Genomic DNA, 15,250 nt, shown 5'->3' with positions numbered 1-15,250 from the left:
TTTTTTCATTTTCTTCCCCATCGGCTCTTCATCCTTCAAAGAAACCCTAACCTCAAAATCCTCATCAGCGTTCTCATCGGAAATATACGAAATCTCGACAAGCCCATCGACCTTCTGCAGAGATTTACTTCCAGAATCTGGGCATTGGCTTTAATTGCCGACTCTTGGGTCCAGGCTCTGCGCGCGGACTGGCCTCTTTGCCAACCAAGTCGGTGTCGGCCTCCTTGGCAAAATCACATCATTCGCCCACTGTGGTGACTCTTCTAGTTTCAACACTGTCTTCGTCCCTTGCTTCGAGGGGGCATGTCTCCCTCTCCATCCATCGGAACTTCACCACCTGCTATGGCGCCGACTACTTCTCCACTAGCTCCACTTACTGCTCCTTCGGAGTCACCCGTGCAAACTTAAGTTGCAAATCCCTCGATCTTGACTCCTCTTACTCTGGCTCCGTCGCAGACCTCTACTCTTGACAATGGTGGTGCTGTGAATAGAATCGTTGTCTCTGGGTCTATCATCATGATTGTAATTTCCTCTACTCTACTACTTTAAATGCAATCGGTCTATTTTCACTCTTGGCTCTCCTCTAGAGACGCAGATCTTAGGATTTCATTACTGGCATTAATTGTTGTGAAGTTTTCTTAGTATATTTTTTATTTACTCTTATTTTTTGTTTTGAAGCTTCACCCATTTACGATGGTCTCTTTATTAGTCAGTTAAAATATACTCGAGATATTCTTACTCAGTGTTCATTTGCTCGATAGCAAACCAGTTTACAAGGCACAGACCCCACTTCGTCTTCGTCCCTCTCTTTCTTTCTTTGTCTAAAATACATCCCAAAGTCCGCATTCTCAATTTATGCCCTCTTCTTCCTTTCTTGTTCTAACTGCCACCACGCCTACCCTTCCTTTTTCACAGCCACCATCAAATCCCTCTCTCTTTGTCTCTGGCCCTTTTCTCATAACAGAGTCATCGCCCTAATTTTGAAGCCTCTACCTTGCGTCTCTATAGTCGACCCCCATAGTTGCTTCTCTAACACCTGACTATTAATAGTTCTCCTTTCTGTGATTCTACTCTCTATCGATCTCTTGTTGGCGCCCTTCAGTACTTGACCATTACGCGCCCAGATATTGCCCATGTGTCAATTCTCAATTTTCGCATGCCCAAATCACTTTTTTGTTGTCAAACGTATTCTTCGTTATGCTAAGATTATCATTTTCTTAGGGAACTTGTTGTTGCTAGCCAACCTCGCACACAGTATGCACCTTCCTATCTCCAAGTTGTTGACATCTTCACAAAAGGTGTGCTTCACTCTCGTTCAAATCTCACACTCAGCTAAAGCAAATAAATAAATAAATAAAATAAAATAAACAAATAAAAATAATTATAAAAAATATTAAGTTAAAAATAATAATAAAAATAAATAAAAAAAAAAAAAAGGAGAAACAATCCTTTTCCACTCCTCTCCACTAACCTCTAGTTATTTCCTTCACCTCAACCCATACTTACCTAGAAAGTCATAGTTACTCCAAAGAAACAAAAAAACAACCATGATTAGATTTAAGAAAAAATGAGAATGACCTCTACCCAGTTGAGATTCACCTGTAGATGGAGATTTACGTGAAGATAGATCTGATCAGGTATATATTAAATCTTCATTTTCTTTTATCCTATTTTTTTTAGAAATCAAAGTCATTATAGTTAAATCTTCATTCAATCATTACAATGGTTTAGCTTTTAGTTAGAAACTAAATGTCAATCATTTATACTAATTCTAGTAAATCATGTTAGTAATATTAGATTAACTTTATATCATGGAGATAAGGAAAGATTTGAAAACAGAGATCTACTAGAAATTTGGAATACATGTGAACAAAATTAAAAAGGACACAAAAATGTTGCAAAGAGAACAAAAGATTGGGATAGATCGGNAATATAGAGAAAAAGAAAATACAGAGGGACACACTGAATAACTTAAATAACTCTGTCAAAATAAGATTTTTAATAAAAATACAATTATATAACATTTCAAGACTTTTAAGGACGAACGTAAATTAGAGAAATAATTTTATAGAGTTCAAACTTGAAATTGATGTCATAGGTTCACATAGGTTGACTTGGATTTCAAGGGACATGATCGAACTTTCATTAAGGATATATTCGTGACAACAACTTAAGATAATCAGGTAGTGACCTTACTATCGACAATATTTGATGTTAACACGTGCCTGTGGTTCTGCACGTGTCATATATACTGATATGTGTGAATTATCTGTGAATCAATATGTTTATATTATGTTTATGTTATGTTATAATATGTGAATTGTATGAAAATATTTACAATTTGATGTGTTCAATGATATGTTTGAGATATGATACAAGAAGGATGCACTAAACGTAATGTAACGATAGAAGTAAGATGTGTTCACGAAACGTTAAGGTTAGGTTACGTCTAGAAGTGCTTTGCAAATAANTAGATATGAGAGATTGATAAAAGAATATGATTAGGATATGAGTAGAAAGGGATGAGATTATGATAGATTAATAGAACGATAGCGTTAGGGTACGTTCATGTAACAATATAACTACGATAGGTATAAGAATGTTTAAGGCTATGATAAGTTAGGGAACGATAAGACCACGAAGTGTTTGCGATATGATATGATTATGATGCGACATGTGAATAATAGATGTATATATATTGTGATATAATATGAAGACGATAGGAAATATGTTATGGTACGAGATATTTGATAAGTTGACATGTTATGATATGATATATTGTGATGCGATATGTTATGGGATGATATGTATATGATGAAAATGATTATGTCTAAAAGCATGAAATATTATGATATGATACACTTATGTAATTTGAATGATATGATATGATTAACATGCAAAAACGACGAACTAGCATGAAATACAACCCCAGCGTTTGCATGAAAGATATGATAAGTGATATGAAAAATGATATGAGGTGTACGGAACGCTAGCGGGGTTGTATTAAATAATAATGAAAATGAAAAATGTTGGGACTTCATGCATGGGGGGATACACCTTACACTTCACGATAGTACGAACGCGTACATTACGAGGCAGGAATACAATCATTAAGGTTATCATAATGCTGCGATGACCGAGCAGGAATACGATCATTATGTTTATCATAATGCTGCGACGGTTAGGCAGGGGTACGATCATTATGGTTAACCTAATGCTGCCGTGATGGTTACTAGTTCTAACGGGTGTCTGGCCTAAGGAGCTCACACAGTATGCTCGCTTGACAAGGAAGGTGGCCCAGCGGTGTGCGAACTGACTGGTGAGTCCATACTCGCATGTATGGGCTGTGTGTAGAGTATATGGTACACATTCAAATTACCCATTAGGATAATACCGTAGGAAAATAGATTTAAATGATAGGTCCATCATTGCATTCGCATGTTCTTGCATTTAACTCCCAATAGTGGAGTCACTTACTGAGTATTTCTTTAAATACTCAAGTCATGTGCTACTACATTTTTAAGTTAAGGCAAGACATTAATGTACGGCTGACGACGGCATCATAACTCGAGACCATGGCACATGCATAGGGTAGTGATATTTATTTTCTTAGACTTGGGCTAGAATAGGATGTTTTTAATTTAAACGTTTATTTATTTTATTTAGTCTTTTGTTGTGTCGTTTTAAAGGTGTTTTCAATGTACTGCTGATGACGGCATCGCAACTCGAGACCATGGCACATGCATAGAGTAGTGATATTTATTTTCTTAGATTTGGGCTAGAATAGGATGTTTTTAATTTAAACGTTTATTTATTTTATTTAGTCTTTTGTTGTGTCGTTTTAAAGGTGTTTTCGATGTACTGCTGATGACGGCATCGCAACTCGAGACCATGGCACATGCATAGAGTAGTGATATTTATTTTCTTAGATTTGGGCTAGAATAGGATGTTTTTAATTTAAACGTTTATTTATTTTATTTAGTCTTTTGTTGTGTCGTTTTAAAGGTGTTTTCGATGTACTGCTGATGACGGCATCGCAACTCGAGACCATGGCACATGCATAGAGTAGTGATATTTATTTTCTTAGATTTGGGCTAGAATAGGATGTTTTTAATTTAAACGTTTATTTATTTTATTTAGTCTTTTGTTGTGTCGTTTTAAAGGTGTTTTCGAAACACGTAAGTCCATGGCTGTGTTTTAAGATAAAGGTTACGTTTTATGGGATTTAAATGAAGTATTTCCGCATTCAATGTTTATGATATGTTTATGATAGCGACCTTACACAGCTTGCGGGGGATGTCGAGGATATTTAGTCCTAAATTATGGTTTACCATATGTATCATATTTGACCCTTTATGATAGACAAATATCTTGTATGATTGAGGATATTTAGCCTTCCATTATGGTTTAACATAGGTATCATATTTGACACTTTATTATAGGCAAATATTTGATATGCTATTTGGTCTTCCATTACGGTTCACCATAATAATTTATTTGATTTCGTAAATGATTATAAATCGAGAACTTTCACCACCATTCCGACATGGTGATTTTAGCAAATATTCTCAATGACAATGACAAAGTGCTTCTTAAGCGAAAATGTGATTTTTCTCTAAATGTTATCCAATGAGGGTTACAAAGTGTTTGCTTAATTATTTTAGAGAATTAGTATTTTTGATTATTTTATTTTTGTTTTAGTTTAGATAAGATTTTTAGGGATTATTTGTTTAGGATCTTATTTTATGTTTTTTTAAAATGTCATTAGAGCATCCATATTGGAATTAGCCTTTTCTTTTCATTTGTGAGAGCAACACTTTGTAGTAAGACACACAAGGCTTGGATGAATTAATAAAAATTGATTTTTATGGCATTGTTTGATAACATTTTTTTTTTTAATTTTATCTTTTAAAAAATTAAACTTATAAATGGTAACGATCGACTTTTCGAGAGATTAGAGTCACGGAATGCTACAAATGAAATAGGAGATTTTTACCTTTTTAAAATATGAGACAACAAATGAAATAGGAAACAATGAGGGCAAAATGCACAATTTTTAGCCAAAATTGCATGTCTTTAAATTTTCTATAGAAAGGGTACCCTAGCATAATTTTCTCAAATATTTTTAGTTTATTTTATATGTTTTAAATTCTAAAGTTTCAGTATTAAGTGACGTTTATGATCGATACATGTGTGAAAAGTTGGGTCGTCTGAGATTAACATTATTCCTCCTATGCTCTTTGGAAGGCACCCTACTTGATACACATTCTGATTATTTGTTGCCCATTTTTGGAACCCCAAGCTCTTAGCAAATGAGGTTGGTTCTTGCTTCATACCCGGAAAGACTCTTTCCAACCTCAAGGAGTATAACTTTTGACCTACAAATCTATTTATGATTCTGGCTACATAATTACCCTGTCCAATCCGGCACTCACGATCACTTGTGAGGTCTTCATTACACCCTTTAAGTTCATTTTTAACTTTATTATTCGAAAAGTGTCTCTTTGATACCAACTATTATGGTCATACATTTTCAACTGTATGACATCATGATCTTGACACACTCATGACAAGCCTTAAGGGAAATTCAAACTCCATTACTACTTTTTGTTTGGCTTAGCAAATTCGTCAAAGTTTAGGAGAGGTTCTCCTTTACCGAGTGAACCCAACTCATGAAAGAACTAAACTTGTTTGGTCATACATGCTCATCGTGTATGCATGTTCACTCATTGTGACTCTAGATGACTTATCTCTACACTAGGTCAAGTCTTAAGGTTTGACCTTGGTTTGACCTCGCTTCCACTCTAGGTTAAGATCCTTCAAATGTTACTTCCCCTTTCATCTCATTGTTTTGATTTCCAACAACATGACCATCCCAAGTCTAATATGTCATCAACCTTTGTTGCTCACTTGGATACGCTTGTCGAGAATCAACCTATGAGTCTATTTTATCATTGGGACCCCTCAAACATCCATCAATTTGAGTACTATCAAGGCATGAACTCTCCTGTGTCTATACCAAGTCGTTTCTAGATATCGAACTAGAGAATGATCTCATATACCAACATTTGATTAAAGGCTGGGTGCAATGTCAACACACCTATATCGTTCATTCACCTTCTTCTAGGCTTTGTTGGCTACTCGAAATCTATTTTTAAAGGAAGATGCCCAAGATGTTCTTCATACAACGCTCATTCACACTATGACACATGCATGTGTCATGTGGTAGCTTAAGTAGGTCACACGACTCAATGGTGGTGGAGAGTTAACACCATGTCTCTCTCTATAGTATATTTTGAGATAGTTTTGGTAAGTAGATNTGACACAACATTCTAGTTCAATTGTAGGTTAGCTATACTTGTGATGGTTCCTAGGGATTCAATATGACCACTTAGGTCTATGTTGTCAAGTCGTTACTAGATATCGAATTAGAGAACAATCCCATATACCAACCTCTGACTCAAAAGTTGGGTTGCAGTGTTGACACACCCATATCGTTCAACACTGTACTCGAAATCTATTTTTAAAGGAAGATGCCCAAGATGTTCTTCATACAACGCTCATTCACACTATGACACATGCATGTGCCATGTGGTAGCTTAAGTAGGTCACACGACTCAATGGTGGTGGAGAGTTAACACCATGCCTCTCTCTATAGTATATTTTGAGATAGTTTTGGTAAGTAGATATGATTTTGGCAAATTGTATAGGCCTCGTGCAACATTAATCGGGTGTTTGATTGACACCAAATTTGATAAGTTTTCATGTTTCATATAGACATACTTTAATTCTAAAGTTGTATACTGAAACTTATGTTAAAACCCCAACTTTTGAGGTTATACCTTAGAACCCTATCTTGTCCTCTTCGAGCCTATCTCTGACACTCTTATCGCCACTGTTGCCTCCAATCTTGTTTATACCTCAACTTGGCTTTCATGAACTCTTTCTTGTGTGTTAAGTGATTCATCATCATCCTCACTCGAATCATGACACTTATTTGTCTCGACCCTAACGTGGTTGGATGAGCGCCACTTATATGTCGACTCTTATCTATCTACACTTGGGGTCACAATCTACTTTCTTCCTAGTACGGTTGTGACACCCTATGAGCCTAATATGGCATGCAACTATAAAAGGGTCATATAAATACCCTTTAGAAGAATGTAAGTTCTTCCTCGTTCCAAAATCCATTGCTACACTCAAATTCTTCTAATAACTTATTTATGGAAACGTGTGCGACAATCACCGTGCCAATGTGGATTTCTTTTATTTTATTTTTTTATTTTGTTCGCTATGTTCTTCCCGTTCAAATAATTTTACACTTGTTGTCATGTGAAAATTAGATGCATTACCAAAAGTTGAATTTTTAAGTTATCAAGTTTTTGAACGTCAAACAATGAAAACTAAATAGTAGGGTTTAGTATGGTCTAAATGACCGCGTTATCTAGTTTGGGTGTAATAAGTAAGAAAGTTTAGAAATGTTTCGTACTTAATGGTTAAATGTGGAAGAATTATAAATCTAAAAGATTATGTTAAAAATAAAAAATAGAATTGGACCGAGGGTGTATTCTCATTGATATTCATAACCTTCCAATAGGATACAAGCTAACAATTTAATCTACCCATAAGTAAAATATAAACTAATTAAATATTGAAATAAAATAAAATATACTATAAATCAAAGAATATTAAGATATAATATCTAAGATATATTCTATAAATAATATATCTCAACACTCCCCCTTAAGTTGGAGAGTGTATGTTAATGACATCCAAACTTCTTGTAAGTCAATAACATCCAAGTTGTCTTTACAAGTGTAGTCAATAACACCCAAGTTGTCCTTGAGAGGAGAGTGTAGGTCAATGACACTTTTGTTTTTCCAGTAGTGAAAATAGAGAGGGTAGGTCAATAACATTCAACTTGTTTTTGAAAAGAGAGTGTAGGTCAATAACACTTTTGTTTTCCCAATAGTAAAAATATCGGTTAACTCTAAACAAGTATTTGCTGATGATCGGACACATTGGTTACATTTTTAGACTTTCAAGAAATTATTGAATTTACAAGAAAGGTGCAAAAACCAAAAAATAGAGGATTGATTTGCATTTTTAGACTTCTCAAGAAATTATTGAATTTCCCAAAAAGATGCAAAACTCAGGAATAGACTGCCTCTGATGTATTTCAAAACTTGAAGAGCTGCTTCTTTATTTATGTATAAATGATTTATTCCAGGATTGGTAATTTGTTCCAATTAATTTGATTGAAACAAAAGAATATACTGGTTGATCAAGTGATGAATATAATAAGGATGTGTTAACTAAACATATGAAGTTTTGAAGTTGGATAATGACACCAAGATTGGTGCTCTGGATCACTGGAGAGGTTGTGAAAGAAAATACAAACATCTTGAATATGCCACCTTTGAGCTTGGTGAGAAATTTGAAGATACTTATCACGATGGATGATCGGCGGCAGTAAAAGCTTCACTGATTGAGTTAGTTGATGAACTGGGGCCGTAAAGATTGATTGAGTTAGGGTTTGGCTTTAGGTCTAATACTCCCGACAATAGGGGAGTATTAGGAATACTAAACCCTAACTTAAGAGGAAATTTTTGATATTTAAGAATATCAAGATCAAATCTCTGATACCTTATTAAAAATAAAAAATAGAATTGGATCGAAAGTGTGTATTCTCATTAATATTCATAATTTTTAGATAGATGAAGTAATACATATCAATAAGGAAAATATAAACTAATTAAATATTAAAAATAAAATTTAGGGTTTAGTATGGTCTAAATGACCGCGTTATCTAGTTTGGGTGTAATAAGTAAGAAAGTTTAGAAATGTTTCGTACTTAATGGTTAAATGTGGAAGAATTATAAATCTAAAAGATTATGTTAAAAATAAAAAATAGAATTGGACCGAGGGTGTATTCTCATTGATATTCATAACCTTCCAATAGGATACAAGCTAACAATTTAATCTACCCATAAGTAAAATATAAACTAATTAAATATTGAAATAAAATAAAATATACTATAAATCAAAGAATATTAAGATATAATATCTAAGATATATTCTATAAATAATATATCTCAACACTCCCCCTTAAGTTGGAGAGTGTATGTTAATGACATCCAAACTTCTTGTAAGTCAATAACATCCAAGTTGTCTTTACAAGTGTAGTCAATAACACCCAAGTTGTCCTTGAGAGGAGAGTGTAGGTCAATGACACTTTTGTTTTTCCAGTAGTGAAAATAGAGAGGGTAGGTCAATAACATTCAACTTGTTTTTGAAAAGAGAGTGTAGGTCAATAACACTTTTGTTTTCCCAATAGTAAAAATATCGGTTAACTCTAAACAAGTATTTGCTGATGATCGGACACATTGGTTACATTTTTAGACTTTCAAGAAATTATTGAATTTACAAGAAAGGTGCAAAAACCAAAAAATAGAGGATTGATTTGCATTTTTAGACTTCTCAAGAAATTATTGAATTTCCCAAAAAGATGCAAAACTCAGGAATAGACTGCCTCTGATGTATTTCAAAACTTGAAGAGCTGCTTCTTTATTTATGTATAAATGATTTATTCCAGGATTGGTAATTTGTTCCAATTAATTTGATTGAAACAAAAGAATATACTGGTTGATCAAGTGATGAATATAATAAGGATGTGTTAACTAAACATATGAAGTTTTGAAGTTGGATAATGACACCAAGATTGGTGCTCTGGATCACTGGAGAGGTTGGGAAAGAAAATACAAACATCTTGAATATGCCACCTTTGAGCTTGGTGAGAAATTTGAAGATACTTATCACGATGGATGATCGGCGGCTGTAAAGGCTTCACTGATTGAGTTAGTTGATGAACTGGGGCCGTAAAGATTGATTGAGTTAGGGTTTGGCTTTAGGTCTAATACTCCCGACAATAGGGGAGTATTAGGAATACCAAACCCTAACTCAAGAGGAAATTTTTGATATTTAAGAATACCAAGATCAAATCTCTGATTCTTTGTTAAAAATAAAAAATAGAATTGGATCCAAAGTATGTATTCTCATTGATATTCATAATTTTTAAATAGGATACAAGCTATCAACTAATACCTATTAATAAGGAAGATATAAATTAATTAAATATTAAAAATAAAATAAAATATACTATAAATTAAATCATAAAAGAAAGAATATAAAATTTACGATCATTTTTTGTTTTTTATTTTGAAAGGATAAAAAACCCATATTAAAATTTGATGATCAAACTCCATTTGAATGGATGAATGACGCGGAATGATGGAGGCAAGAGAAGTGGACGAAGCATTGAAGGTGTTAGACTCCTCTCTTTCTCGAATCAAATGGCGTCTCAAATTTCCAGCCAAGCGTCGCCTCCAAATAGGTCAATTTCTTGTTCCCCTTCTCCCTCTTTCGATTTTTAGTTGCTTCCTACCACTTCATTTCCCCCTCTTCTGTTAATGGCTTCAATTTTATACTCAACATGCTGATGCGTTTCGATTATTGCATACTTAAAAGTTTTCGAGCTTGAAAATCATTTGCTTTATATCACAAAGTTTCATAAGCTACAGGTTCTTGTCCGCGCGTCCTCCTTTGATCACTGCTTGTTTTTATGGTGCAGATATCTTAGCTCTGTGTACAGGAATGAGACCAGTTGTAATGATAGACTATGGTGGAAAGATGCCTGAACTGCAACAGCGGCTTTGTTCACTTCTAGAACTAATTCAAAAGGTTTATTACTTATTTGTTGGTTGCATAGATTATGTTGTTTTATCAATTATGCTGCTCAATGTCTTTATGTCCTTAACATCGTTTGGACATATATTAGAATCAATTTCTTTGTTATTTCAGTGAAGGGAATGAAACTGAAGCCTAGAAAAATTGTCTTCACAGTGAATATAAAATCTCAAATTTCTAAGATTCCATGAATGAGGTTCAGTCGCTACAATAAAGTTGTGGTCATATAAGGGGTGCTAGATGTTGAGGATTATTGGGAGTGAGTGTCCCACGTTGGTTAATTTAGTGGAAGATCATGGGTTTATAAGTGAGGAATACTAACTCCATTGGTATGAGACCTTTTGGGGAAGCTCAAAGCAAAGCCACGAGAGTTTATGCTCAAAGTGGACAATACCATACCATTGTGGAGAGTCGTGTTCATCTAACACTAGTACGGTATCCACTTTAGACAGTTGAGCTACTCCTTAAAAACAATTATGAAAACAAGATACATAAGCGTGCAAAAATAGTTAAAATCCTTTATAAATTGCTTGTACTTTTTGTATGGTAAGTTAAAGTTTGACCATTTTATCTATCTTAATGTCCTGCACTGCAACTTTTCTAATTTGGATGTTCTTAAACTGATGCAGGAATTACATATATTTGAGAATCTTAAGGTAATGATCATAGAGGATATGATATATCTGATACATGTGCAAGGACTTGGCGAGCATGTTCAATCAGGTTTAAATTCCAATTTAACACTGCTCCTTGTAGACATTGAACAGGATCCCCCCAAGGTTTGCAGTGTTCTTTGATATTCATCTTTCAATTTTTGAGGTGCTACATTTACCCATATTGGTGATTACCTTTTGTCTTTTTTGCCTCAGATGTTAGTAGATGCTGATCAAAGCCCACTGGGTTTGCAGTTTAAATCAATTCAAAAGTTGTTTTCATCTTTATTTTCTCTAGATGAAACGAAAAATGACCCATCATCATCGCTCGGGGAAGACTGCGTAACGAATACCANTCTTTATTTTCTCTAGATGAAACGAAAAATGACCCATCATCATTGCTCGGGGAAGACCGCGTAACGAATACCAGATCCTCTTTTCATGGGATTTATTCTCAGTCTTCTGTCATTGATCTTACTAAACATTTGGAACATTCTGAAATCACTCTGCCAACTTTAAATGGGTAATTCTTTATTTCCCCGAGTACCCTTTATTATTTTTTACATTCGTAAGACTCGTAAACTGCCTAGAGGCATCTTGAGCTTTGTAGCTGCGAGTTGGGGTTAGTTGTTGTTAAGGATATTTAGTCCTGAATTATAGTTTACCATATATATCATATTTGATATTTTATTAAGGCAAATATTGCCTTCTATTACGGCTTACCATAGTTATCATATTTGCCTTTTTATTATAGGCAAATATCTTGTATTCATTTATTACTCTTTCCATAGCTTTTGTAATTTATTTGATTCTCTAAATGATGATAAATAGAAAACTTTCGCACCATTTAGAGTGGTTTTTAGCAAATATTCTCAGTTGTAGCATTTTAGTTGTATGAGGATTTTGAGTGCTACATCAACTAAATGAGTCAAGAACCTACCAGATGGCATTGTCTGACTTAAAATTTTGGATGTAGTAGGAACGCAACATGATGTTAGTTGACATTGTCAAGGAACCTCAATGGATAATTGTGGAATGATGTGGGTAGAGATGAGAATTTACTTATAAGTAGAGATTAACCACCCTCTGACTAAAGAGACTTTAGCAGATGAATTTTAAATCCTTTAGCTGGAAAATCTCTCCTCACATATAATTAATTGGAGAACTGTTTATGTAACTTGCACTTCACTAGTTAGTTCTAGTTGGAGCAATTTTTTGTTAGCTTTTAGGGTTCAGAAATTTTGCTTTGTCCTGTTTTTTTATATCTGACCCTACGGCGAGAATGAATTATTAACGTCAAATATAAATAAATAACTTTAAAGAGATCAATGATAATCTTAGACTGACAGCTCTTGCTTTGTAGACTTCCTCTTGTATGGCTCACCCCAGCCCGTAGGCTGTTTCTCTCTGCACTTCTTGTCTAATATCTCTTCTCTGATGTTTTTGTTTTCATGAACAGGAAAAAAAGAAAATTAATGAACATTCAATGTGATTTGTAATATAGGATTTAGTTTCATTGTTTTGATAAATTGAGTTTAGTTTGTGATTAGTCGATACTTTATTTGGTGTAGATGGCTTCTTGGCTATCCAATTGTATACCTTTTTCACAAGGAGCACATATCTGAGGCTACTTACAATCTCTCTGCAAAGCCTCTTCACATCTTCAGACTATCAGTAAGCAGGTATGCCATTTCTAATTTGTTTTGTCCCACGAAATGATCATAATAGAAAATCTACTCAAGGAAAATTGTTTCAACCCTAGACATGATAAAAAAAACACACTTGAGAGTACCATTTCTTCATTTCTGTAAGAGTACCATACTTGAGATATCTGCCATGCCCCTTCCGTAGTATGAAGGAATTCTTATCCAGGTCAAATCTCTTAAAGGTTCTAAATCAATTTGGAAGAACAATAATGTAGTCTAGTTCTTTTCGTACTGTTGAGCTATGGATTTTCACTTATAGAGTAAATGGTTCTTCTGAAACTACTTTTGCTTATTGAAAGTATTTTACTTCTAGAACATTTTGTCGAGTGTCATTTTGAACTCACTGCAGGAATGATGCCTCCACAAAAGGATCTCAGCTTGAAGAGCTTCTAAGGTAATTTTGAAAGTAAAAGTTCAAATGTCTAGCTATGATTATGCAAGATATAGATATGATGTATATTGGCTGTTGCCTTACTAAATGAATTTGGACATCAGTTTCACAGTGCCTTATGAACTGAGCATGGGAGGGGCGAAGGAGGCATGGGCGGAGGCATTTTTGGCAAGTATGCAGCAAAAGTGGGAGAGATGCAGTGGAGTGTGGGGTTCGTTGAGGATGGACGTTACGGAATGTCATGCACAGGCCATTGTCTTGTAAATTGTGACACAGCCAATCAATCAACTCAAGGGAATAAAAGAATTGTATTTGTGCATACATATCAGTATGAAACGGCATCTGATATTGCCTGCCTTCTAATCCAAACTTCGTTTTGCATTTTCAGGTACGCTACTCTCCATCATTTGAATACTTCACTTTTCCTTATCTATCAACCTTTTAGTTTAAATTTTATTATTTTTTAGTCTTAGCTTGAAAATTGGTTGAAATATAATTTTTGTCTTTTAGGGTAGGGATTGTTGTCTATTGGATGTTTATTTTGCCTTTTTAAGTTTTAAAAATAATATTTTAGTCTTTCAGATTTGAAATAATTCACGGGCTAGGTCGACCATTAGTTAATTAATGAAAAAATGTGATAAGCGCGAACAATGTTGGATTTTGCAAAGCTAAAGGTTCTAGAATTCTTGCAAACTTTCACAAAGAAAACTAACTTAACGAATTGATTCCAACCAAGAGCTGGTTAGAAGATGAATAACAGATCGAACTTGGAATCTATGATGGTCACTCTTAGATTTCAAGACGATTTACTCTAGAATTAGCTGGATCAAAACTAATTCAATGAATCGGTTTAAACATCAAACCTAAAGCAAGGTTTGAAAAGAATAACACTAAAAAGGTATCAAGAAAGGTTTTGTTTGTATTCAACAAAGGTATTGTTTGTATTCAATTGATTCTCAACATGAATATTACGTGCCTTTTTAAATAGGCTAAAAAGATAACGCAAACATAATGGAGTTCATCTACCAGCTACAACTACCAATAAAAGTTAATAAATACAAATTGAAGAAAATAAGGTAAATTGTCTTAATTGGTAGTTCAACTACGAAAGGCAAAAATCTTCTAATCACTTTCTAATGTCAGCCACTCTATTATTTTCATGATTTGATATGGTAATGCTATAAAGATTTTTGGGCCCAAATTATTTGTTTCAACTTGTACATTAGCTAGCATTTGAAGATGTAATGTATAGGTCTCTTGAATCTTCTTAACCTTGTTTCTTGTAATCGGTCCTTTGGATACATGCAAAGGGTCAGTAGTTGAATTCATATCATCCTCCCTTACGGTAAAAGGATTTGTCCTCAAATCAAGGTATTCATTCCCTACATCAAATAGAGTCAAATTAGCCACATTAAAAGTAGAACTTACATTGTACTCAGCTCTAAGATCTAGCTTGTATGCATTGTCATTGATCTGCTCTAGTACTTGAAAAGGACCATCTCCTCGTGGTTGAAGTTTAGACTTTCTCTTATTTCGAAACTTTTCCTTTTGTAGATGAATCCAAACCCAGTCACCTTGTATAAAAATCAATTTCTTTCTTCCTTGATTCTTGCACGTGACTAGTTTTTTATTTTTGTTTTCAATTCTTTCTTTTATGTCTTTGTGAATTTTTTTTTTTTTTTATGTATTCGGCTCTTGAAGAAGCTGCATCATTAGCGAACATATTAGGTGGCAAAGGTGATAAATCTAGAGGA

At 34.1% G+C, this 15,250-nt stretch overlaps 2 protein-coding genes across 3 annotated transcripts in view; both read left to right on the top strand.

Annotated features, from left to right (window-relative positions):
- Positions 1-10,236: 10,236 nt before the first annotated feature.
- On the top strand, positions 10,237-13,887 carry LOC111784014. 2 transcript variants are annotated; one of them, XM_023664830.1, is made up of 8 exons: positions 10,237-10,393; positions 10,631-10,740; positions 11,376-11,525; positions 11,616-11,697; positions 11,772-11,922; positions 12,971-13,081; positions 13,455-13,499; positions 13,601-13,887. In XM_023664830.1, the coding sequence occupies exons 1-8, from the start codon at positions 10,288-10,290 to the stop codon at positions 13,758-13,760; spliced, it is 915 nt and encodes a 304-aa protein (XP_023520598.1). In that variant the 5' UTR covers positions 10,237-10,287; the 3' UTR covers positions 13,761-13,887. The 2 variants fall into 2 exon arrangements, with proteins under 2 accessions (XP_023520598.1, XP_023520599.1); XM_023664831.1 differs by having other exon boundaries at positions 11,616-11,741; positions 11,858-11,922.
- Positions 13,888-14,146: 259 nt separating this feature from the next.
- LOC111784013 (serine carboxypeptidase-like 45) overlaps positions 14,147-15,250 on the top strand; it is a 6,534-nt gene continuing 5,430 nt past the window's right edge. Inside the window, exon 1 of the mRNA XM_023664829.1 lies at positions 14,147-14,170. Within this exon, the coding sequence (XP_023520597.1) occupies positions 14,147-14,170 (24 nt within the window). The remainder of the gene's footprint in view (positions 14,171-15,250) is intronic.

This window comes from Cucurbita pepo, unplaced genomic scaffold (genome assembly GCF_002806865.2).
Source record: "Cucurbita pepo subsp. pepo cultivar mu-cu-16 unplaced genomic scaffold, ASM280686v2 Cp4.1_scaffold000139, whole genome shotgun sequence".
NCBI classification, from domain to species: Eukaryota; Viridiplantae; Streptophyta; class Magnoliopsida; order Cucurbitales; family Cucurbitaceae; genus Cucurbita; species Cucurbita pepo.
This window is presented reverse-complemented; position numbering and strand designations above follow the sequence as displayed.